Source organism: Dinoponera quadriceps, unplaced genomic scaffold (genome assembly GCF_001313825.1).
Source record: "Dinoponera quadriceps isolate SergipeBrazil2010 unplaced genomic scaffold, ASM131382v1 scaffold1573, whole genome shotgun sequence".
NCBI lineage: Eukaryota > Metazoa > Arthropoda > Insecta > Hymenoptera > Formicidae > Dinoponera > Dinoponera quadriceps.
In genome coordinates, this window is record NW_014556062.1 from 1,601,846 (window position 1) to 1,625,826 (window position 23,981).

The window sequence follows — 23,981 nt, forward strand, 5'->3', positions numbered from 1 at the left end:
TACATACGCTACAAATATTTCATAATTCTTTACACAGTCTTTCATACAGGGTGCCTTCATTATATATACCAGACAAATTAGCTAATTCAATATTTTGTACATTTTAGATTATAAGCTATAATAAAGAATTGCTTATTTCCAATAGCCTTAAGTTTCGATACTACTTCGATACTTATCGTAACATGTAAAATTGTATGTATATTTAAGAGATACTTTTATTATAGAAATTATCAAAAGCACATTCATGATTAATGAATGAAATTCAAGACTGCATTAGGCTTTAACAATTTTACGGTAGTACATAGCGAAAAGCTTAAGCTCGCTTGGCGCACAATAAAAGAAAGAAAACATAATGAAAGAGGCATTATACTCCTAATAAAAATACATAGAAACTTTATTTTCAAGTGGTTTAACATATATTTGGTAAATATCTGACCCTTACATTTTTTTTCTTCGAACTAAGGAAATTTAGAAAAAAAGCTTTATTTCAGTCGTTGCATTATAGCCGAACTTTGCAAACCAGCTTCCTCGATCGTCTTATCTTCGGTGAGCTCCTTCGTTGGATACATAGTTAAAAGGCTAAATTCCCTCAAAGCGTACTGTGGTCTCATACTGGTATTATTCGTTAAGGCGAATCTTTTCCACTGAATTCATCGATTTGGAAAGGACATTTACCACAAAACACACTTATTTGCCAGAAAACATAGAAACATCAGGTGATATTGATACTATACCTCAACTACGAAGGGATTCCGCCTTACCCAATGTTGAAGTAAATAAAAAAAAAAAGAGAAACAACAAAGATCTATTTTCATCATATTTGCAGTAAAGTCCTTTTTTTCCGGAGCGACAGAGCCGTAGAAGACTTTTGATAGATCAAAGGATACGTTACTATGTACCGTCTAATATCACTGATTGTATGCGTCAAATTGAACTGAGCCTTCACGGTACTCCCGTCCACGAGGCGAATTTGTATCGTCGTGGTCGGTTTCGAAGCGTCCACGTTCAATTCTTTCTTCGCCTGCGCTTCATTAGCAGCCTGGTCGGCGGGATCCGTTGGAACTGTCATACCCACGGTAGCCGGCGACGGGCTGAAACATTAGTCAAGTGTCACGGCGATGAAATGTAGAAATCAGAACGGATCTCGGGCGACGAGCGAGTTGTAAGGTTTCTACGGCCTTACCTTCCCAGCATGTGCCCCTTTCCCGAGAAGGCCTTCACTTTGTTCTTCGTCGGGACGTAGGTCTCATGACGATGATCCTCCATATCAAGCCGCAGATCCGCGCCCTGCACCTGCTGACGGATCTCTGCCGGGACCTCGCCTCTCTTCACAGCGGCTAAGAACTCCCTGTTCTCCGGCTCATTGTACGAGCGGATTTCGCTGTCGTTTATGGTGAAACCATCCTTCCACAGCTTCAGCGTGATGAGACCACTCGAGGATTGCTGATCCGCGCTTGCTCCCATCACCACTGTGTCAACACACACACACACACAGCGAGAACGTGAGTATACGCAAACGTAAACCATCGTCGCGTTCATTAAAGTCAGCGCAACGACGAGAACAACAGGACTGTGCGGAAATTACCTTCGCTGTCGGAGCTAGTTTGACCTAATTTGTACCCGGTACCGCTGAACGTGTTCGGCCTCTGTTGCCCTCCCATTTTCGGCGGCTCCGCTGCAAGGGACTGCTCCTGGCACGATTTGAACATGTCGCTGATGATGTCCTTCTTCTTCTTTCCCGGTCCCAAGACTTGCTGTCCGCTGTGCTCGGAACCCCCGGCGTAGAACGCTTGTCCCTCCTCATCCTCGGAACTGCTCTCTTTGTTTTGAAGATCGCTCAATGTCCCGAACCTAGCCTTCGGCTTGGCGCCCGTAGACTCCACCGCGTCGGACTTGCTGTGTTTCGACATCGTGTCCGCGCCACTGTCCCGTAACCCTTCCGCTCGTTCTGTATCGTCGACCGGCTCGGTTACCACCAACGCCGGTAGCTCGTCGTTCTCGTAGAAACTCGCGAGGGCGACCTGCAAGAATACTACGTGCCAGCGCCTGTGACAGAATCGTTGCGAAATGTTGAAGCCTCGATGATTTCAACGTTTGGTCTCACTGACAAAGACCCAACCGACTCGGCGATATTTCGTCCCTGCTATTGACCGTGGAACGATCAGATCGGGCTTACCGAAGGACCGAAGAAAAGGGGGGGGGAGGGGGGGAGAAATATGCGGGCACTCACAGAGAGTGCCTTCGAAGAATCAAGTCGTGTCGACGAGTGCGAAAGCGAATTACAGGTTACAAAACTGGTGTCGAGATTACCGCGACGAAACGCCCGGAGTTTCTCGCGAGAGGAGGCAGCGAGAAGAACAATGCGATTTCACTCGATACTCCACTCTCCACGGGGGTCCCTCGAGTAAATATGCTGTCTCACCTCGAGATGCCAAGCGGACGATTCAAGGTAGAACTGCGCTCTCTCGGCCTCAACACCAGTTACGTCTGCGAATTGCGAGACTAACTCGTCGTGGCTCGCCATTCTTTTTCGCGAATCTTTGAAAGAACTCACGAGTTATCACCAGATTTCCCGTATCTCTCTTTTTCTCTCTTTCTCTCTCTCTCTCCCTCTCTCTTTTCCTTGCGTGTCTCGACGTGCGAACTTCGCGTCAATTCCACCCCCAGCAGTGAGGCTAACACTCTCCCCGTGTTTCACCGCCTTGCGTCAATTTTCACGATCCATGTATGTACCTGTCATTCCCCTCGTTCACGCGGAATCGGACCGGGTGCGCGCGCGGCCAGTTTGAACGAGGCGAAGTGGCAGTCGCGCGTTGGACGTGCCGAATTTCCACTTAATCTCGTACTTTGTGCACACGTACATTGCAAATTGAAAACCTTTTATTATATATAATGAAACAATTGGTATTGCGATGCATTTGAAAAAAAAAAAAAAACTGCAATTATACATATATTATATATAGAGTTAAATATTTAAAAAATATATAATATTACAACGATATTAGATGACATCTTAAATATTATTAGAAGCGGACGATATAATCATCCGTTGATATTCCAGAAATATGAATTAATTAATTAACATCACGCGCTTATAGGGTCCGAAGCTTTATTCGTCCACTTGGCAGAACAGTGCTGCGCCACGTTTAATCCAGTGCGCGCGCGACACATCGCTTTCCAGAGACACGCTTGTAACGTAAGCGCCTCTCATCTCATCCCCGTCAGTCTCCCCTTCGCAGCATCGCCGCCCCGGTGAGACGTACACGGGACACTCGTAAACGTTATCGTCGACTTTTCCCTCGTCCCTACCGAACGTGAGACGCACAGGCGGCATGTCGCACCAGAATACGTTCGTCCGGCTTTCGGTCAGCACGTGCCGCTGCGCGTCCCATCGCGCGCCGATCAAGCGTAAACCATGAATGTAATACGCGTCCGCATCCTCCTCGTCGTCCTTCGACGTTACACGGAGATTCGGGGCGACCCGTTCGACCGGTACACCGCGACGTCGCGAGAACGTGAGGAGAGCCGCGGAGAGGAATCTTTTGCAGCAGGATAACGCGTCGAAGCGGAGGAACGTGGGCGGACCGTTGTCGCGCCAATTTCGCAGGAAATCCGCTCGCTTCAGAAGCAAGTCGATGTAATTCGACAGGTGTCTGGTGACGATGCCGGCGTCGATCGCTCTCCAGAGACGCGGGACCTCGTTGTTGCATATCTCCTTCGAGAAGTCCTCCAGGCGATCGCTCATGACGACGTCACCGTTCAACGCCAACGTCAAATCGCTCAGAGACTCCGCGACGGTGATGACGATTCGGTTGATCAGTTCAGCTTCGCGAGTGAGGATCGCATCGAGCGGTTCGCGCGAGCCGAGTCCGCTTCGCGTTATTTCGCCGAGGTCGAAGAGAGCGGGCAGTTTGATCTTGCCGACCGCCTCCCGCAGCCGATCCTCCGCGCCGGCCTGCCGATCCGCCGGTGCGATTCGGCCCAGCAGAGACATCGATCGCAGGAATTCCCTGCCGGCGGCGGCGTCCCTCGCGACGAGGGCGTTCTCGTCGACGGCGAAGGCCGCCGGCGGCGCGTCCAGCCGCATCCCGTTGATGTGCGCGACGACGTCGCGATACTCGCATCTCAGCGGCGCCGAGTGTTCCGTCGGATCGTCGGACGAGCGTCCGACGCTGGGAGCGTCGCAGAAGGTGCTCAGCAGGTGCCGCAGACACCGGAGATCCGGCAGGTCGGTCACCTTGCCGCCGTAGTTGCACTCGCCGACGAGATAGAGGAGGGCGTCGAACGGTACGCCCGCCGCGTGCTCGTTGACCAGATCCCGCAGCTGCCTGACGGACATCTCGAGATCCGGCTGCTCGAAATCGTACGGGACTTTCCATCCCTGCGGGCCGAAGTGCCTCCTCTCGCGGACGACCGCGTGGAAGAAGCTGAGCCCGTACAGGAGCCTGGAGAACTCCTTGTCCCTGCCGGGGCATCCTTCGAAGAACTGCCGCTCGCTCACCGGCTCGGATCGGTACGCTCGCAGCAGGCTCTGCTTCAGCTTCAACGGGCTGTCGTACGCGATCTTCACGCTGTTCTGCAGGACGCTGATGGGGAAGTCCGGTGTGGCGCGGCTCGAGAGCCATAGCCGGAAGTCCGAGGACGAAGGAGCCAGGTCCTCGCAGATCCGCTCGAGCCGCGGTATCCAGTCGCCGGCGTGATGACAGTTCTGCAGGAACACCCATCCGCCGTGGTTGCGCGCTCGCGCTATGAGAGCCTCGGCCTCGGCGGACCGCCCCTCGCCCATGGACAGCCACGTGAACTTGGAGGTGTATCCCCTGGCGCTCGCGTACGCCGAGAGCAGCGACAGGGGTGCGCTGTAGCTCGGCAGGATCAGTATGATCGGCGTGCGGCAGTTCGACTCCTCGTACGACTCGGACATGAGGAGGCGCGGGTGCGAGTCGAACACGTCGCCCATGGTGTCCTCGATCAGCCGCATTACCTCCGCGACGATCTTGTCGGGCCGCACCGCCTTGACGATCAGCAACTTCTGGAAGCGCGTGAGACCGTGGTCGGGCCACGGCAGCGGATCGCTCGCGAACGGCACCGTCTCGCAATACTTCCTCCAGGCTGCGCCGTTCGAGCGAAACTCGCTCGTGAGTTGGCGCAAAGCCGGCAGTCTGGAGCTCAATCCGCGGATCTGCCGCCACGCGGTCGCCGACAACCATTCCGGCGCTGAGGTTCCATCGAGGTCTTCCGCTTCCGAGGAGGTGAAGCATCGCACCTCCTCGCGCGTCAGCCGTCCGGTGTCGATGAGGACCTTGACGCACAGCAGGAAGGAGTAGAGGAGCTTGTGCTTGTCGAACAAGGACCGGCAGACGCTGGAGTGGAGGTTCCTGGTGAACGAGGACTTGAGGAAGCGCAGCCGCTTCTCGAGGAGGACGCTCCTGCTCGAGGTCTCGATCGAGCTGACGTACAGCTGGATGAACCAGGAGAAGGAGAAGCGGTACATGTGATTCAGGCTGGAGAGAGCGTTCAGCGTGCAGAACAACTCGGCGCAGTGCTCGGCGAGCTGCGTATACGCGTCCCTGAACCTGCCGATGTCCTTCACCGTCGCTCCGGCCGCTTCCTGCCGTCTCATGATTTCCATCGTGAGGCTCTTGGAGGAGTCCAACGTGCGTATCGCCTTCTCGTCCTCCAGGATGTTCGCGCTCGTCGACGAGAGGGTGCTGAGGATGTTGTCCTCCTGCTGCTGGAGGACTTTCTTGTTCGCGGCGTCCTGGACGCGCAGAGTCTCGAATTTCTCCTGAAGCTCCGGCTTCTCCTTCGAGACGACGATGTCCAGCAGCTTGTCCCGCAGTGTCGCGTCCGGCATGGAGAAGTCGATGATCGTCAGCTTGCTGAAAAGGTCGGCCGTGTAATTCGGGTTGGAGAGCCGCGTCGTGAGGTAGAATCGGAAGTCCTGCGAGTACCGCAGCGACTTACCCGCGAAGTCGATGCACCGCGAGTCGCCGTTCTCGTAGGTGTCCCTCAGGAGAATCGGCTCCAAGCCGGTCTCCAGCCTTTCGCCGACGTTCTCCAGCAGAACCGGCGCGCCGGTCTCGATGCTCCGTTCGATCACCGTCATGCAGTCGGCGTCCGTCAGCTTGACGACCTTCAGACCGTTCTTCCGCTCGACCCTCTTGATCCACCGGTTGATCTGGTTCTGCGAATCGATGAACAGGCACCACTGCTCCGAATTCCTGAGGATCACGGCGTTCTCGACCGCGAAGCGGTTCTCGGACAGGCCGCAGCTCTGCCAACGATTGATCTCGGTCTCGTCGCCTAGGACGCTCACGAAGCTGTACGTTTCGGCGTGCGGTATACCGGCGGTAGCCACGACGGCCTTCCACTCGGCCAGCGCCTGGTCGCGGAAGGAGGTGTTGTAGGACGCCGCGTAGGCGACTATACCGCAGGAGAGCAGCATGTCGCCCGCGAGGTTGTCGTAGCTCGTCTGAAGATTACGGCAGCACTCCATCCAACGGTACTTCTCGCCGCCGAGGCTCGCGATCAGCTTCTCCGCTTTGATCAACTTGCCGGTGCAGGTGGCCACTTCCGTCTCCAGGTTGAGCTTCTTCCGCAACGTCCGGCGCAGACTGTCGTTCAACGCCGCCAGCTTGGCGTTCAGCGCGGCCAGGCTCTGCCGTTTCTCGTTGAGGAACGCCTCGGCCTCGTCGCACTCGGTCTGCGCCTCGGCCAGTTTCTTCTTCTTCGGCGCGACCACCTTGGCGACCTCGTCGTAGGACACCATAGCGCGCACCCACTTGCAGAGGCCCTCGGCGGCGCTGGACGCCTTCGCGACGATGCGCGGCATGAAGCTGACGTCGGTCATGTACGTCTTCTTGATCACCTGCATCACCGCCGGCGCGATGTTGTCCTTGTCGTAATCCCGGAGGCTCTGCAGGAAGTTCATGTCGCCGAGGACGCGCTTGCTCGGGCCCCAGTAGTCCGTGTACCTCCTGCCGGTGACCGGGTCGATCGTGCGATCCGGCGGGACGCCCAGCATAACGCAGACCGCCGCCATCACCAGCTTGATCGTGTCCGGCGGGTTCTTCATCGCCTTCACCAGCGTGATGTCGGTCGGCTTCAGCGTGTTCAGAGCGAGCACCGCGTCCTCGAGGATGGGTATCGCGACCGCCAGGTCGGCCTCGCACTCGGACTTGAGGGTGCCCGCGATCTCCGCCTTCCTGTTCGCGATCTCCTCCTCCTGCTTCACGACACCGGTCGCCCGCTCCACCGTGACGTTCTCGTCCTCCACCTCCTTCATGCTGATCACCGTCTGCCGAGCGGACAGCTCCAATTGGGGCTTGAGGATCGTCAGGGTGGCCTTCATCTGCTCCACCTGCTCGGCCGCCAGTTCCAGCTTCTCCAGGCCCGCCAGGTACCTGTTCCGCGTCCCGACGATCTCCCTCTGCTTCCGCGAGGTCAGCCGCGTGTACAGCCTCAGCATGTGCAGGAAGCCCGGGAAGGTCACGTGGACCGTTCTGCCGAAGGTCTCGCGATACCTCGAGCTCATCCGCCTCGCGTCCTCGTGGAATCGCACGCAGATCCTCGCCGCTCGCGCCTTCATCTCCTCGCGCACGTTCGCGCGTCTCATGTGCCTAACCGCGATCTCCAGCAGGGCCTGCTCCGGCCACTCCTCGTAGCAGTTCACCGTGCAGTGCCTCGCCAGGCTCGGATGCGCCCGCAGGCACGCCCTGAGCGCGGCACTGACCGGGGTGAAGCTGAGCGCGAAGTGCAACCTCCTCCTGCACTGTTCCGCGAAGTACAGCATCACCGAGCGCGCGCTCACCTCGGCGTTGCGATCGCCGGCCTGGGCGTGCAGCCGCGTCATCGCGATTATATCCTGCCGGTCCTCGGCGGTGAAGAGGTCCGGCAGCTCTCCGGTGCTCAGCAGGCAGCTGACGTCGCCCAACAGCTCCTCCCTCATCCGCCGCTCGCTCATGAAACACGTCACGTCCCTCCGCAACGCGCCGCACTCCCGCAGGACTCCCCTCAGATGGCGTCTCCAGGCGTCCGCGTCGCGACAGGACTCCGCCGTCGCCTCGAACAGGCTCTGCCGCTGCACGAAGGCGGCGAGCGCGGTGGCGGACCTCCTGCCGGATCCCGTTCCGGAGATCATCAGCACGCTTCCGCCCGGGATGCTCAGGATCCTCGCGATCTTAACGAGGGATCTCAGCATGTAGTGGCACACGACGACGTCGAGCTTCCTCTTCTTCCTCGCGTTGTACTCGTCCAACTGCGCGAGGACTTTGTTCCTGAGCGCCTCCATGGAGCTGATCTCCTCGTACCGCTTCCTCTCCGCGTCCATGACATTGCCGAACACGAAGTCGCCGAAGCTGTCCTTCGTGATCCGCGCGTCCTCGGATTTCGGCAGGTGATCGAACGCCACCTCGTACGAGTCCTTGAAGTTGCTCTTGACGGCGTCGCGGGTCCTCAGGAACAGCCACTCCCTGTCGTCTTCGTCGGTCGACATGCGGTCGCCGAAGACGCGCAGGATCTCGTGCACCCACAGCCGGATGAACGTGATCTTCGTCTCCACCGACTCCTTCTGTATCAGGCTGCAGCCGGCGATCACTCTCGACACGTCTCTCAGGTCGAAGAAGTAGCACAGCTTCGCGGGCACTGCTCGCAGCGTCTTCACCACGGAGCGGTACACGCCAATCGTCGCGTTCACCATGCTGTTCACGGTCCCGGTCACGTCCGCCGCGAACAGATTCCCCTTCAAGTTGCCGAGCAACATGGCGGAGTGGATCCTGAATATATCGTCCGTCGTCGGGGCCGGGAGCGTGTAGCTGTTGAAGTGTCTCAGGAGCCTCGGGGGCACGTCCTCGCCGGTCCTCCCCGTGGTGAATGCGAGCGCGAACCCGACGTCCCGCAGGAAAACCTTCGTCGACTCGCAACTCGCGTCGTAACAGTAACCGTAGCTGAGGAGTTGCCGCAGGAGTTCGAGCGCGTGGCGCGCCTCCGGCCGCCGCACCACGGCTCCGCTCACGTCGTCCACGAAGTTCACGCAGTACCGCCCGCCACCCGGCTCGTAATTCGCGCGTCGCGTCTTGTTCAGCTTGGCCAGCAGCAAGCTCCGCGCCCTGCTCGCGTTCAGCATCGAGGCGAAGCTCAGGAAATTCGACTGACAATTTGCCGGCAGCCCGTTGCTCAGCAGCTCGCGCATCATGCAGGACTTGCCGACCGCGACGTCGCCGTACACGAGGAAAGGCTTCCGGTGGTGAATGTGCCTCGAGAACACTCGGTGGTACTTCACGCTGCTCATCGTGGGGATGTAAGCCTGACCGAAGTTGCGCGTCTCGGGGATCCTCTCGCTCTTCAACGCGTCGGCGCAGTAGCGCCAGCTGCCGGCGCCTCGGAAGACGTAGACGTTCTCCTGAATCAGACCCTCCGTGGGCAGGTCCAAGTGCCGGACGCAATCGGGCTTTGGGTGTCCCGCGCCGTTCCACAAGGACGCGCAGAAGGCGTCGAACCGGGCCTGCGAATCCTCGACCAAGTTCCCACCCAGGCCCCAAATAATGGCCGAGATCAGGGCGGCCTGGGCCCACACGACGAAGTGATTGTCCGTGTCATCCTCCGTGGCTTCCTCGCAAGCGTCCTTCAGCAGCATCTCCAGCAGGCTCAACGTCGAAACGACGAGGTGTAATTCGCGAGCCGTCGGCACACCGGCGTTCTCCCTGAGGAAGTCCAGGCACGGATCCACCGCCCAGTCGAGCAGGGCGCTCACCGTCTCCTCGTGGCCGCCGTAGACTCCGTGGCTCGCCAGGTGAGCCAGGGCGTGCGGCCTCCAGCCGACGGAGTGAACGTCGATGTGGACGATCCCGCATCGCGACACCAAGCTGGGCGACGCTTCGAGCAGGTCCACCGTCTCGAAGACCACGGACGTGGCTTCCGTGACGGGGAGCCGCTCGCCCGACGCCAGATGCAGCGTCCTGTTCCCGTCGAGAACGGTGTGCAGGTTTTCGAGCCAGGCGCCGCTCAGAGCTCCGTCGAGCACCAGCCACTTGCGACCACTCGGCGAGGTGTCTTCCGCGAAGCGACGCAACGCAGCGGCGCACAGGCGTCCGAAGAGCAGCTCGTCGCCGTCCACCGCTCCCGGCAGGACGGTCTCGAGTTCCACCGTCGCGCCGATCCCGTTTCCACGATCGGCCAGCAGCGACAACGCCTCGACGAGCGTCCGTAGGATCTCCGTCTTTCCGCTCGAGGGCTCGCCGACGAGCACGAGAGCGCGACGGACGCACATCAGCTCGACGATCTGTATGGCCTTCAACTTGAAGACCTCGTGCAGCGTCAGGCATCTTCCGGCGCACGCGTCCTCGAGCGCGCTCGAGATCGCCGAATGGTCGAAAGGCGGCACGACGCTCTCGGGGAAGATGTCTCGCATCAGATCCTGGAAGAGGACGACATCGGTGGCGTCGCGCAACTGCGGCATGTTCACGTCGATCATCGAGCGCAACAGCAACGCGCACTCGTCCTGCTCCGGCGGCAGGCTTCGTTTCATGCCGACCGCGGCGCCGAGGACGGCCCTCAGCGAGCCCAGGCCGAGGTCGTAGCGATCCTTTCCCGCCAGCTGCTCGGACAACAGCCTGTAACCGAGCGCCAATCTCGCCGCCAGGTCGCTCGCGCGGAGGAACCCACCGGCGGACAGCTCGATCTCGGCGATCCTGCCGAGGTCGGGCGCCATCATCGACACCGAACGGAAGAGAACCTTGAGATTGTCCGGCAGCTCGGAGCGTCGCCGCGGCTCGATACTGACGCACACGTTCCCGGAAGCGTTCAAGCTCAGGGCGCAGCCGTCGAGGCTCACGGTCCTCAGCTTCGCCGACACCGCCCGCTTCATCCGCGCGAGGTTCTCAGCGATCGCCGACAGCAGCTCGAGCTTCAGCCCGTCCAAGTTCTCGAGGCAGAGCCAGGCGCCGCGGCAGATCACTCCCTTGAACGGCCGCGCCGCGCACTCGTAAGAGACGCTACGGCTGCAGTGGACGACGTAAAACGGCTTCGCGAGAGCACTCGCCAGGCTCCTGATCGTCTCCGTCTTGCCGGTGCCGGTCGGACCTACGACGCTGCTGTACAAGTGGTAACGGTACGCCTGCATGACGGTGCGGAAACACCGATCGGTCAACGGTGTGCTGACGATGTTCTGCTGGTAGTGCTGGTATTCGTAGCCGTACTCGATCGTCGCGTTGAACACCGCAACACGGACGAGCTCCGTGTCCGGCTGACGGTAATATCTCATCTGCGCGGCCCACTCGAACTCCCTCTTCTCGCTGACGTTCCTCTCCAGCAGTAGACCGAGGATGTCCTTGTGGACGGACGAGATGACGATCAACGACGTCAGCAGGCTTCTGTGTCTTCGCGTTAAATCGCCCCCCAGCACGCTCGTCGTCGAAACGATCCAGTCGCTGTACCTCGCGGACAGACAGCCCAATGCCGCGGCGTTCGACGACGCGAGACACTCCTCCACCGAGGAGGTCCAGTGAAGTTGAAGCCCGCAAACGACCGCCACGCTCGGCACGTCGTCCCGAGCGGCCAGAGGGTCTTCGCCGAGCGGAGGCAGACATCGCGGAATGGCCTCGCGAACCGCGCCCGTCGTCTCTTCCTCCAGCCGAATCAGCCATTCCTCCTCGTTCCCGGCGCCGGTGGACCTCGGAACGCTGTTCTTCAGACCCAAGCTCTCCCCGTAGCGCCCGACGACGCGTTCAATGCGGCCGGACCTGCGGCCGAGTTTCAGCCGCTCGACGCCGGGGAAGCACTTCTTCACGCACTGAAAAATTCACTCGATTCAGTCGTAACCGGACTCGAATGATTTCGTTGATACGCGCTCATTGTTTCGCTACTGCAACTGCGGAATCTCGTTCCCTGACGGAGAGTCCTGTCGAGGAGCGAATCCTCGGACCTCCGCCGCTGCCGAAATGAATTACAAACGTGACGCGCGAGTTTCTTGAAAGTAACGCGGACTTTTCTCAAATAGATACTCCGCGCGGGTCACTTAAAAAGCTTTCAATTTCATATCTTACGTAATAAGGCCATTTTTCCGTGAACGGAATTTCACGGTTTCTTTGCAAAACCCGAAGGAACTGAGCGAATAATTTGGTCGCGCTGATTCTGAACGAATTTACGAAGTCTGTTCTCTTCGCGCGATACATTTGGTTGACGCGAGTGAAAAAAAGAAAAAATGTGTGCGTAACAAATATTTCGGTAGCAGTTGCAAGAGTAAAAATGTTCAGTGCGTTTCACCGGGTCAGGCTCGAACAGTATCTCCCGGATCTCCGAGTTCTCGAGGAAGAAGAACCTCGGGAAGGACAGCCTCTTCAGGTCCAGGTAATCGCTGACGCCTTTGCCGGCTTCCTCCAGCTTCTCGTTGACTCCGCTCAAGATCTCCGGTAGATCCGTCGATTCTCTCATCCTTCGGTAAGTCGGATCCTCCGTGAACCTGTCGACGACGTCTCGCAAAATCCCCGTCGCTTCCCGATACAACGCGGCTTCCCCGTGCAGACGCGTCGCGACGCCCGGATGCGAGAATATCAGGTCCAGCTGGAGTTTACGGTGTTGTATCCGCGTCCACCGATCGAGGCTCTCCTGAATCCTCGTGAGAACGGCGAGGAAGCCGAGCACGTCGGGCAATACGGGCCCGACGAAGTGGGACGCCCTCATCTCTTCGATCTTGACGAAGTGTTCGCAGAGCAGCGTCTCGATGTCGCTCGCGTGCTCGAAGACCGCGGTCTGCGCGTCGGCCGACATCTCGAAGGACACCGGCCGCCACTCGGCGATCATCTCGGCCAGTTCTCGCTGAAGACGAAGCTCCTTGTTGGCGCCCAGACTGATCGCCCGGTACTTGTCGATATTGTCCATCAGGTTCATGTCGATCATTTTCCTCAGGGTCGTGCCGGCGTTCGGCGTGAGGTCGAAGCCGCATATCGCGGACATCTCTCGCCAATGGCGCGCTTCCAAGGCGGGGTTGCACATGCAGACCGCGAGCGGCAGGTACGCTTTGAAGCCGTTGACGTTGTTCAGCGCTTGCCAGCAGAGCTTCAACGGCGCCGGCTGTTGCATCGGGTCCGGGTCGTCGGCGATGCCGGCGAACTTGTACGACCTGTTCGCCGTCACGTCCATCTTGATGCGCGACTTCATCGTCCTGCTCATCTCCGTGATCTCGTCGAGGTAGCTCACGGTCTTACGCTCGATCACGGTGGCGTCCAGCCGCTCGAACGGCCCGTTCAGCCACACGGAGTTGTCCCGCTGCCACTGGTGAACGGTGCGTATCAGCGTGTGGAACGGCACGATCGTCTCCCCCAGCTCGCCGATCTTCGGGAACTCCGTCTCGGGGAACTTGAACAGCCTCTCCTCCGAGTTGATCGCTCGCATCTCACCGTTCATGCGCTCGTACCTCTTGATCAGCTCCTTGTAGTGCTCCGCGTACTCCCCGACCCGGTCGATATCGTCCATGCTGTCGAGGATGAGCAGCTGCGGGAACGTCGCGTTCACCTCCGTGTTCAAGCCGTTGATCCGCCGTTGGAGCTCCTCCTCGAGCTCGCTTTTCATCGCCTCGCACAGCGTGTTGTTCTGCGCGAATACCGGCTGAACGTCGCCCAGCCAGTTCACGGTGCGCTTGTTCAGCTCGACGTGCTCGTCGCTCAGCACGGTGATGTCCGAGAGTTCGCACAGCATGCGGATCGACCGTCGTATCCGCCGCTCTAATTCCCTCATCGACACCTTCGAAGCGTGCGACATGTACTCGGCCAACTGTATCAGCGACTGCGCGTCCTTCGGGATGTCCAGCGCCGTGGATTTCAGCTCCTCGAAGTCCGTGCAGATCGAGTGATTGAAGTCCCGGTGGTAACGCACGAGCTCCGCGGTCAGCACGTTCACGACGTCGGCGCAGATCCGTCTCAGGGACTCCTTCGCGCCGATCTGCTCCAGTCTGCCCACGTTGTAAGGCAAGCTGGACAGCATCGAGCTCGTCCTGCTCAGGTAATCTTTATACTTGCGTATGTACGAGAGGTACGCTTCAAAGTTCGGCTGTTTGGACGTCAACGAGCGTATCCGGCTCCGGCTGCTCGACGAGCACACGTCGCCGAACTCCTCGGAGACGAGCGCCACGTGCTCGTTCACCGGTCGGAACAGAACGTCCATTATATCCTGCAGCTCGCGATGAGACTCCTCCACGAACCAGTCGGGAAGCGTGATCTTGATGTATTTCTCCCTCGCCCTGACGTCCAGCCATTCTTCCAACGGCATCAGATCCTGCGCGATAGCCTCGATGCTCCTGATGATATCGTGGTATGTCGAGAACACCTCTTCCACGTCCGGCTGAGTGACAAGCCGGCCGTCCTCGCACACCAGCTGAAACTCGATCCGGGGGCAAAAACGTGCCTCTCTCATGATACTGATCAAGCAATCGATCGTTCTCATCGTCACACCGAGGATCTGCTGCACGAACACGTTCGTGAGACAGCGCATAAGCTGCGGCAGACGCTTCGCCGGGATCTTCCTCAATGTCCTCGATTTTCCCACAGCCCTACAGATCTCGGTGTAAAACTTGTTGGTGATCGTCAGAGCGCCTCTCTTGATGTCCTCGGAGACCATCCCTTGGAAACTGTGCAACCTCAGCATCCCGATCTCGTGGTAACGTCTGAAATCACAAATCACTGCGGGCAGAATGCGATGCGCCGTGTTGATGACGTGCCTGATTATCGGGTAAGAAAGGAAGTATCTTTCGGCGAATGTGCAACGGCGTTTTAAGAATACAGATCGGTTATACATCGCGTATTCCTCCACGACGCTCCGTCCCAAGCCAGGTGAGACGTCGCATCCCTCGCAAACGGTGCGCCGTCTCTTGTAAACTTTGCAGGACAACACGGATCTCAGCGCGAAATCTTTCATACTTTCCACGTAGATCCCTCTGACCTCGTCCAATACCGAGTTTATGAAAGTGGAGTGCTTCCTTCTGTCCCTTTGCGGTATCAGAGCCAATATGTTTCTCTCCCATTCTGCAGAAAACTCTGAGACATAAATATCCTTTATATAATCCTTCAGGCTAATTCGAACCAGCGAGTTGGCGTTTGAGTATTTAATTACTGTGGCGTTCGACTCCCAAATGTTCCAGTCCATATTTGCGAGTATATTTCTGTCGCGAGCGGTCCTGCTGGATTCACCGTTGATTTCTTTTTCAGGGAAAATTTGCCTTCAATCTGTTTCTTTTTAATATTTAGGAAGAATATGATCAGTTTGTTCGTGATTCACCGATAAAGGTCACCAATAACGAAATCCGAAACATAATTATTAATTATTATTGACCGGTCGCGCGCGCAATCCTACGTTTAAGAATCGGCTCGCGGAACTGAAGCTTCTTGGATACGATATGTGTTTTATCAATATAACGAACGTGCATACGCGAAGCGGCCTTCCAGATGTAATCCTTGATAAATATATGAGGTTATATATATACAATAATAATACGGAAAGCAAGTCATGCTTTAACAACTTCATACGTTCAGACACACACGAAAATACCATATGATAACAGATATATTGCTGAAGTAAACTAGATCTTTATTAATAATTCTTACATCTCTCCAAAAAATTCGGCACATCGTCTAAAGTAAGTCTTAACATTAATGAGAAAGTCATATTTTTACGTATAATGTTACGCGTAACATGTATATTTTTTACTTACATACAAATACTACTTTTATGTTATCGTGTAAAAAAAGCAACATCGTACAAACTACACAACTAATATCATTTTTGTTACATACAGCTGATCTTGTTCTTATTATTTTTCTTTCCTTACAAATTTACAATCGCGATCAAACATCACTTCGATGATAAAACAGGAATGAAAAGTGCGATAACAGTTTAGATAACGGTCGTGTTTGGTACTAGTGGCGCTGCAGATGTTGACAGACACTTCCGGCGGAGAAAAGCGATCGAGTGAGTCACTCGATCGACCACAGGTTGCATCGATCGAACGACATTGGGAAATCGCCAAATCACGTCCGATTGTGGTTAGTCCATTGCAATGTGGTTAATCGAGATCCTCCCCTGGCGGTCCATAGTTGTACAGTCACTTTGTATCCCTCATTTTTCGTAGATTCTCGATCACTACATAATCCATTAACGCTAATATTGTTATCGCCGCCTTTAAGACGTTTTCAATACCACAGTTCAGTGTGGAACGTCGCTCTTTTTTACGAACTTTGTCGCGAGTACCGAAATAACCTATAAAGTAGTACAGAATCGTAGAGTACAGAAACTTGAAGCAACGCCGTAATATTGTAAGATGGTAGGGTCTCAGCAATATTGATAACATCGTAATAATATTGCTGGGAAATTCTGCGTTGCACGGGTGAGTGAACGAATGACGTTTAGCGAAAGTTTGGTCATATAAACGTCTCTTCTTAGGGTCCGACAGTACCGCGTACGCTTCAGATATTTGCTTAAACTGAAACAAATTCCAAGTATTTTGTAAATATGTAATTCGTTCGTAACCTTACGCAATTATGAGGAAGCACAGAACGGTAATATAAAATCCATTGCCGGCTGCTTCGTTAATTAAAATCGACGCATACTTTTTCACTCCCATTTGGATTCTTGTCGGGATGATATTTCAAAGCGAGCTTCCTGTAGACCTTCTTCAAGTCTTCTTCTGTACATCTATTCTTCACGCCCAGTACATCATAATATGTAGCCGTCTTACTCATTTTTACGGTGTATTAAAGTCCTCTTATGTTAAATAATTTGTATTATGCTAAAACTGTTGCTGTTAACGAAAAGAAAAAAAAATTAAATAAAATGTCTCAATTTTTCTAACACTAATTGTTTACAAATAATCCATATAGTATCCTCGTTAAATCAACGTTTCCGAAACATTGCATCGCAACATTGCAATATTGTATCGACCACGTACTACTTATTCATATACTGCTTATCGGGTACACCCAATCTTTATATACCTAACTTGTACATAAGTTAGGGGAGAATTCACACCTTGGCAGAAAAGCAGAAAAACAGCAGCCAATCAGAAGTCGTGCTGGTTCAGTCGACAGTTTCTGCTTTATCTACTGCTCACTACTAGCGCGAGTTCTGATTGGCTGCAGCTTCTCTGCTTTCTGCTTCTTTGTCATGATTCTCCCTTACAGCGCATGTGCGAAATAAGAAGACAAAAATGTCTGCTAGTACTTGAACGGTTATAGGTTATAAAATACTTGAAAATCTCACAATCTTTATGATTTGTATTTGGACACTCTTTCACCATGTATCTTAACGGCATTTTCTTTGACGGTATTTTTTGTGAAAAGCGCATCAAAGAATACTTTAAAGTTTGCAAAGAAACTTCTCGCCGCACTTAGAATCCAACATGGCGACATAAGGTGTAAATAACATTCTTTGTGCTCTTACTTCGCACATGCGATGTTCCAACTTTGATACATATATTTAGGATACGCAGTCTAGTATGTTATATAGAAATCTGTGCCCATATAGCAAAGAAAAGTTTACAATAACATTGTAAGTTTATAACAGAAAAGTTTAATTAATAACATTGTAGCAATCGTTGCTAACGTGGCAACAATGTCAACGTTAGCTTTTGTCATATATGTAACACACTTCTCCTCACGATCTAACTTCCGACGATTTTCGTTTTGTAACGTCTAACTCGCACTTACACATTCACCACGTTCCAATGTTGCACGGATAAATTACGTGAGAAGGGTATGAATGGGTTAAAGCGATTTTTTAAATTTAAAATCATATCTTAAAAATACATGATAATTTTAACAGTTATAACTATAATTAAGAGTAAATCTCAATGGAAAATAATATCGGATTTTATAACGTAACAATAGAATTTTACGAAATTACTACCTGATACCGTACGTCCCACGCTAATGCCCGCTCAATCCTGTCTAACAAGCTGTTTGCAGTAGTAGACAACACTAGGCACTCTTATCTTTTGACTGGCTAGACAAAACCATGCGCCACCTGGGTGATGTGATTTAAAGTCCAGTGGATACGTTATAGGCGAATGTTATTGGATGAGACAAAGTTGTTCAATAATTTGAAGGCCAGAAACGAATCAGAGAAGGCCAATTGTTTTAGGTTCGGCGGGAAACCCAACTTGTTGATTTCAACAATAAGTAAAGCTGATGCCTCAGACAGGCGAGAGCAGTGAAAAACAACATATTGAGCCGTTTAACAGCATCGGGGATGGTATTACATGTAAAGAAAATATTGGGAATTCTAGAAATTCTCTATCCGACAGCCAATCGGACATCCGACAAATTCATCGTACGACGTATCCTCAATGAGCGAACATCGATGATTATGTCCGTTTCTAATCATAGTCGGATCTTATATATAAAACTGTATTAAATTTATCTTCAGATATTTCATAGCCAATGAAATGTGCCGTACAGCATCTGAAAAGAAATTCAAGACGGTCTTAAATATAAGATCCGATTATGAATACTAAAATTTACAGTAATTTCTAGTAACTTTTATATCTGACCAACAATTCTGCTCGAGATCCTAGCATCGTGGACACAAAAGGTTTGTTCGTTTTCGATGTACCGCTGAACTAGTGCAATAAGTCAAAGCGAGACAAGTATATGTTTTCTCACTTTAACTTATTGCGCTATTTCAGCGTTACAGCGAAAACGAACAGACCTAAGATCTTGCAAATCTGACTACTTGTAAACGTCCACTGTGGTCCTTCGTAGTACGACTTAACGATAAATATGCTATATCTTCCAGTAATATGACTCAAAAATATACGTATATACGTATTTTTAATTTCCAGTATATTACCACTATATAAGTCAATAATTTTTTCTTTCTACTTATTAACGAAAAATTAAGGATTTTATAAATAAATACTGAATTATATTAAATAATTGATCTTCTAACGGAAAAAAAAACAATTTAACTTTATTAGCTATTCATCGCTTGTTATTAGTGTTAGGTTATAAACATGAGCAATATTTACATACAAGAACCACCCACGACGGGAAAGGTAAGCCTAATTTACTCTTAAATATAAATAAAGAGATACATAAAAGCTTTGAAGGTAAATTTTGCTTTTAATAAAAATTTAAATCAACCAATGTGTGAATGTAACATCATCAAGATTTACTCTGTAGAGTTTCTTAGTATTACATTAAATATTACAGTTAAATCACATCTTGTTTTTCATTTATTTACTCTACTTTCCTTTCCTCTTTCTTTGCTAATTTGCTAATTTGATAGGTGGTAATGAAGACAACATTCGGTGACATAGATTTGGAATTATGGACAAAAGAAGCGCCCAAGGCTTGCAAAAATTTTATACAGCTTTGTATGGAAGGTTACTACAATGGCACGATATTTCACAGAGTTGTAAAAGGTTTTATAGCGCAAGGTGGAGACCCGACAGGAACAGGAGAAGGTGGTGAGAGTATATATGGATATCCTTTTAAGGTATAGTTGTTCATAATTCGAACTTATATCCTTGTATCTCTGTATTCTTAATTTTGGATGAACAATTGTCTTTTACATGATTTATTTATAGGATGAATTTCACACAAGATTACGTTTTTGCCGGAGGGGCTTGCTTGCCATGGCCAATGCTGGAAAAGATGATAATGGTTCTCAATTTTTCTTCACCCTTGGCTCAACACCGGACTTACAAAATAATCATACCATTTTTGGCAAAGTTACCGGCGAAACAATTTACAATATGCTCAAATTGGAAGATGCTCTTGTAGATGAAGTAAGTGTGTGTGGGTGTATGTGTCTATTTATAATGTTTGTATATAAAAGAACACATCTCTTGGTACATTTACATTCCAGAACGACAGGCCTCAATATCCACAGAAGATCTTAAAAACGGAGGTGTTAAGTAATCCTTTCCAGGACATCGTTCCAAGGGTCGGACTTGAGAAGAAAACGGACAGTAAGGACAGCAAGAAAGTCAAGAAGGCTGGTGTAAAGTAAGATGAACATTGCCCCAGATAATAGTAAGTGTCGTTTCTCTACATCTGTAAATTTCTTCAGAAATTTCAAGCTACTGTCATTCGGGGAGGAAGCTGAAGAAGATGAGGAGGAATCGTCAGTTTTAAACAAACAATACAGTGGCAAGGGAAAGTCGGCGCACGATTGTTTGTCCGATCCGAAGTTGAGTGCGCAGCCTGTAGTTGAGCCGGCGGGACCACCGAGTAAGAGATTCAAAGAAGATCGGAGCAGCGACTGGGAGAGCGACGGCGAAACGCGCACCCCGGAAGAATTGGCCGCTTTGGCAAAGGAAAAAGAGTGAGTTTGTAGAAACGAAATATCTCACCGCATAATGCAAAATAATTATTATCGCTGTTGCGGTGAAATATAATGTTATCGCACGATGTAACAACAGGGCTATGAAAGAAAGGATCAAGAGTAAATTAAGGGACTCGAAGAAGACTTTGCAATCAAAGCCGAAAGTCAAGGACGAGGTCGAGAAGGAGGAAACGAATAATGAGGATAAGGAGGTGGAGGAGGAATATTATTTCGGGAAGGATCGGTACGAGGAGCGGAAGAAAAAGGCGTATGTCACATCGTTTTCCTGCATATATTTATATTTACCGTACGAAACGCAGATAGAATTGTTTCTTCCAAATAGAACACAGTTATAAGTAATTGTAATTAGATGATTTTGAAACGACATTTCATATTGACGAAAATGTGATACGCAGCGAGGCAATTAGGAAGGAGATACGCGAGCTGAAGCGCGACGTGCAAAACGAGAAGCGAGCGAAGAAGGCGGAGCGCGAGCAAGCCGACAAGGAGGAGAATGACAAGGAGCACGACGAGAAGGAGAAGTCCGAAGTGATGAAGGAGTACACAGAGACCCAAATGAGATACAAGAAAGCGAAGGCGCAGTTGCCGAAGAAGGGTAAGGTGCGCGAGAACTTCACGATGGAGCTGCTGAACAAATTCAGGGATAAGCTGCAGAACGCCAAAGAACATACGAAGAACAGCAGCACCGAGCATCTCGACAAGACGACGTTGCCGAGCAACGAGGACGACGATCCGACTGACGAGTCCTGGATGACGCACACCTTGCACTGCGAGGAGAAGGCGCCGGTGCTTGCGAAGGACGCCAGCACGAAGGACGACGATTGGTTCGAGATCTACGATCCCCGGAACCCGTTGAACAAGCGGCGTAGGGGCGAGAAGTCCAAGGACGACAGAAGTGGCAAGAATCAGTCTCGTCACAAGTGATCTGTAATTACTGTATTGATAATTGAACGACTGCTCTGCACGATAATTGAGCGGTTTACGCGCGAAGAATGGATCGCAGCAGCTTTTCTCTCTCTCTCTCTCTCTCTCGATGCGTCTCTTGGTGCGAAATCTCGCTCGAGAAGTGGAACGACCGTCGAGTCGCTCGAATTCACGCGACTTTTCGCCCCGGCACTGTGAATTTTCCACTCTCGAATCGTCGAGTGAAGATTTCCACTCGAAATCGAAGAGTGAGTCCGGTGTACTTCACCATCGCCAGAGGGACACATTCGCTACGATTGGTTAGAACATTCGAACATATGAAGTCCACTCTGAGCTCGAGTGAACTTCATTCTTGCGATTTCAAGCAGCGACGGCGAAAGTATAACGGTGATAATGTGCCGGCGCTCGTGTTTGTGTGAAATTCGCTCTCCGAGCGATTCAGAAAGTAAAAATCACACGTCTCCGCGGGATCGAAGATACACCCTCATCTCTCTCGATCAGAGATTCGTAGCGCGACTCGGTGTAGCCTTATCTCATTGCGAAGATACCGTGCGGATACGGCGGGATATGTCGCTGTTTCGTACGTTAAGTTAGTTAAGTGCTCGAGTAATTGTCTGAAACACACACATACACACACACACACTCGTTTCCGACTATTTTTCTCGGCGGCGCGATTCACGCTCGCCGGCTCGTTGTCACTATTGACAAGCCGACTGCCGACCGTAACAGACTGCGAGGGACGGCGGGGGAAGGAGGGAAGGAGAGGCGGAAGCCGGTGATTAAGATCCCGGAATTTATTTTGAAAAGCATATATCGCTCCTCGGCAGTCGCATGGCGTCGTTTCGCGAGCGGTGATCGTGCGATATCGCCGGACGGACGGACAGACGGAGCGGCGTCTCGTTCGTTGTCTATGCAAATACGCGCGGCCGATCGTCGGCTTCTTACTCCGTACGACATTAAAACGCGATAAGGCGTCGATACGTGGCATGCATGCTCGTCCGCGGATTCAGTCGATCTCTCGATCGCGAGCGATGCGTGTCGCGCGTATTTAGTGTAACTTAACGATGCAACCGAACGCGGGTGCAACGTCTTGATTGGCGACGGAGACACGCTTTCGTGTCGAACGAGCGAGTCCTCTCCGAAGGGTGCCTTCGGAAGGTTCCCTCGTTTCTGCGAAGTGTGAGAGAACGGCACTCGCTGAGGAAAGAGTAACTTCATCGAAGCTACGTGAAGTTAAATCTGATACTTTTGAACGAGGTTGAAATCGAAGCTAACCGGTGATTAGTATTTTTTTATTGAAGTTGAGACCGATCGATTGTGCGTAGCGCGTGGAGCTTCGCTGTAGAGTCCGAGATGCGAGCGACGAACGATGTTGAGCGAGAAAATGCGAGCGATTAAAATTGTAATTTAACATTGTGCGGTGTAATTAACGAGAGCATCCTGTGGGAAGTGTAGATCAGAGGGATACGGGGGTGGCTTGAGCGAATTGCTAAGAGCGAAGTTTCGCGTTCGCGCCGGTCGAGAGGTGAACGAGACCGCTTGGTTTCCTGGGCGAGTTTTCTCAGCGTCCGCGCTGAGATCCCCGTGGGAAGATGCCAACGACGCCTCTGAAGATAGGTATGCTCGGTGAGAGAATCTCCGACGGTGACCCGCTTATCGCTTCGAGCCAGCAGAAACGCGCCGGTTTCATTATCGGCTGAATGATAGCGCGCATCGCGCGAAAGCGAACATCGTTGATCGCCACCGCGCAAATGCAAACATCAGGCGTTTCATTAATTACCTTTCGCAAATGCGTGCGATGATATGTGACGATTCGTTGACACCGTCGCGCAAAAATTGCCGTGACAACGGTATCGGAGGAAGAGAACTTCGCGAATCGCGTCTCGTTCGTTAAAATTTTTGGTTGAAAAATGTGTGGCCTTTGGTTTAGAAAGTTCACCGAAGATAATATATATAGAGTATAAAAATACAACCGAGAGAAAGAGTCATGCGAGAATATTATGATTTGTAAAAATGAATGAGAAATATATGGGATGCGTGGGAAAAGTTTTCTGTGGTCGTAATATGAAGAAGGAACAACGTATTTTTGTATAGTCAGTCGCAAAGAAAGTTGCAACACTTGATAAATTTCGTAAAGTATCCCGTGTCCAATAGAATTCGTTTTTTTTTTAGCAATTCTCAGGAAATATATATTTTCATGTTGGATGCGAGATACATTGCGAATTTTATCGAAAAAAAGTATTCATTACATGATTCGTAATATTCTTTTTTTTTTGTAATAATGAAACGGAGGGAGATGAACTTTCGAACAATAAACGCAGCGCTCGGTGATCATTAGCCGCACACTGTGCAGCAGTAAGAGGAAACGCCGGCTTCATAAAGGCACGCTAGCACATTCACTCTATGCGATCGCGTATTCTTCTTTAACACGTTCACTGCCAATCACGCGATATCGCGTGATGCGAGTTCTCACCAAACGGCCGATCACGCGTTATCGCGTAATAGATATTTAGAGTACATAAATCCTAAGTACATAATAATAAAAGCATATAAATAATATATTAACTTATTTTGAGCACAATAAAAACTAAATTAAAAAAATTTTTTAAATACGAAATCCCAATTTTCAGCTTGGCAATGAACGTGTTAATGTAGCTCATTTGATCGGTACTACGGTACCGATGCCGCTTTCGCATGATAGACTCCTCCCCCCCCCCCCCCCCCCC

The 23,981-nt window shown here is 51.8% G+C and overlaps 4 protein-coding genes across 4 annotated transcripts; 1 reads left to right on the top strand and 3 right to left on the bottom strand.

Moving 5' to 3' along the window:
- Positions 1-39: 39 nt before the first annotated feature.
- Positions 40-2,711, bottom strand: LOC106746587 (NSFL1 cofactor p47). The gene is made up of 5 exons (XM_014623329.1): positions 2,423-2,711; positions 1,586-2,021; positions 1,184-1,469; positions 888-1,091; positions 40-612 (listed from the first exon to the last, which is right to left on the bottom strand). The coding sequence occupies exons 1-5, from the start codon at positions 2,522-2,524 to the stop codon at positions 483-485; spliced, it is 1,158 nt and encodes a 385-aa protein (XP_014478815.1). The 5' UTR covers positions 2,525-2,711; the 3' UTR covers positions 40-482.
- Positions 2,712-3,093: 382 nt separating this feature from the next.
- On the bottom strand, positions 3,094-14,637 carry LOC106746541 (dynein heavy chain 7, axonemal-like). Its single transcript, XM_014623217.1, has 2 exons — positions 12,254-14,637; positions 3,094-11,795 (listed from the first exon to the last, which is right to left on the bottom strand). The coding sequence occupies exons 1-2, from the start codon at positions 14,635-14,637 to the stop codon at positions 3,110-3,112; spliced, it is 11,070 nt and encodes a 3,689-aa protein (XP_014478703.1). The 3' UTR covers positions 3,094-3,109.
- Positions 14,638-15,735: 1,098 nt separating this feature from the next.
- On the bottom strand, positions 15,736-16,907 carry LOC106746540 (chaperone protein DnaJ-like). Its single transcript, XM_014623216.1, has 2 exons — positions 16,596-16,907; positions 15,736-16,468 (listed from the first exon to the last, which is right to left on the bottom strand). The coding sequence occupies exons 1-2, from the start codon at positions 16,725-16,727 to the stop codon at positions 16,091-16,093; spliced, it is 510 nt and encodes a 169-aa protein (XP_014478702.1). The 5' UTR covers positions 16,728-16,907; the 3' UTR covers positions 15,736-16,090.
- A 1,855-nt stretch (positions 16,908-18,762) lies between these two features.
- Positions 18,763-23,304, top strand: LOC106746579 (peptidyl-prolyl cis-trans isomerase CWC27 homolog). The gene is made up of 7 exons (XM_014623319.1): positions 18,763-19,036; positions 19,270-19,479; positions 19,571-19,771; positions 19,852-19,991; positions 20,056-20,310; positions 20,408-20,578; positions 20,727-23,304. Exons 1-7 carry the CDS (start codon positions 18,995-18,997, stop codon positions 21,253-21,255), a joined length of 1,548 nt encoding a protein of 515 aa, XP_014478805.1. The 5' UTR covers positions 18,763-18,994; the 3' UTR covers positions 21,256-23,304.
- The last annotated feature ends 677 nt before the right edge of the window (positions 23,305-23,981 follow it).

What these genes read in the sequence shown, in the direction of transcription:
- LOC106746587 (XM_014623329.1), bottom strand. Translation starts at nt 2,524, where the DNA reads ATGGCGAGCCACGACGAGTTAGTCTCGCAATTCGCAGACGTAACTGGT. An exon ending in AAGGGGCACATGCTGGGAAG is followed by an intron (nt 1,092 to 1,183) that starts GTAAGGCCGTAG and finishes CTAATGTTTCAG; the next exon opens with CCCGTCGCCGGCTACCGTGG. An exon ending in ATTAGACGGTACATAGTAAC is followed by an intron (nt 613 to 887) that starts GTATCCTTTGAT and finishes GAATAATACCAG; the next exon opens with TATGAGACCACAGTACGCTT.
- LOC106746541 (XM_014623217.1), bottom strand. Translation starts at nt 14,637, where the DNA reads ATGCTGAGGTTGCACAGTTTCCAAGGGATGGTCTCCGAGGACATCAAG. An exon ending in GAGCCTGACCCGGTGAAACG is followed by an intron (nt 11,796 to 12,253) that starts CACTGAACATTT and finishes AATCGAGTGAAT; the next exon opens with TTTTCAGTGCGTGAAGAAGT.
- LOC106746540 (XM_014623216.1), bottom strand. Translation starts at nt 16,727, where the DNA reads ATGAGTAAGACGGCTACATATTATGATGTACTGGGCGTGAAGAATAGA. An exon ending in ATCCAAATGGGAGTGAAAAA is followed by an intron (nt 16,469 to 16,595) that starts GTATGCGTCGAT and finishes AATTTGTTTCAG; the next exon opens with TTTAAGCAAATATCTGAAGC.
- LOC106746579 (XM_014623319.1), top strand. Translation starts at nt 18,995, where the DNA reads ATGAGCAATATTTACATACAAGAACCACCCACGACGGGAAAG. An exon ending in AACCACCCACGACGGGAAAG is followed by an intron (nt 19,037 to 19,269) that starts GTAAGCCTAATT and finishes CTAATTTGATAG; the next exon opens with GTGGTAATGAAGACAACATT. An exon ending in GCTTTGGCAAAGGAAAAAGA is followed by an intron (nt 20,311 to 20,407) that starts GTGAGTTTGTAG and finishes ATGTAACAACAG; the next exon opens with GGCTATGAAAGAAAGGATCA.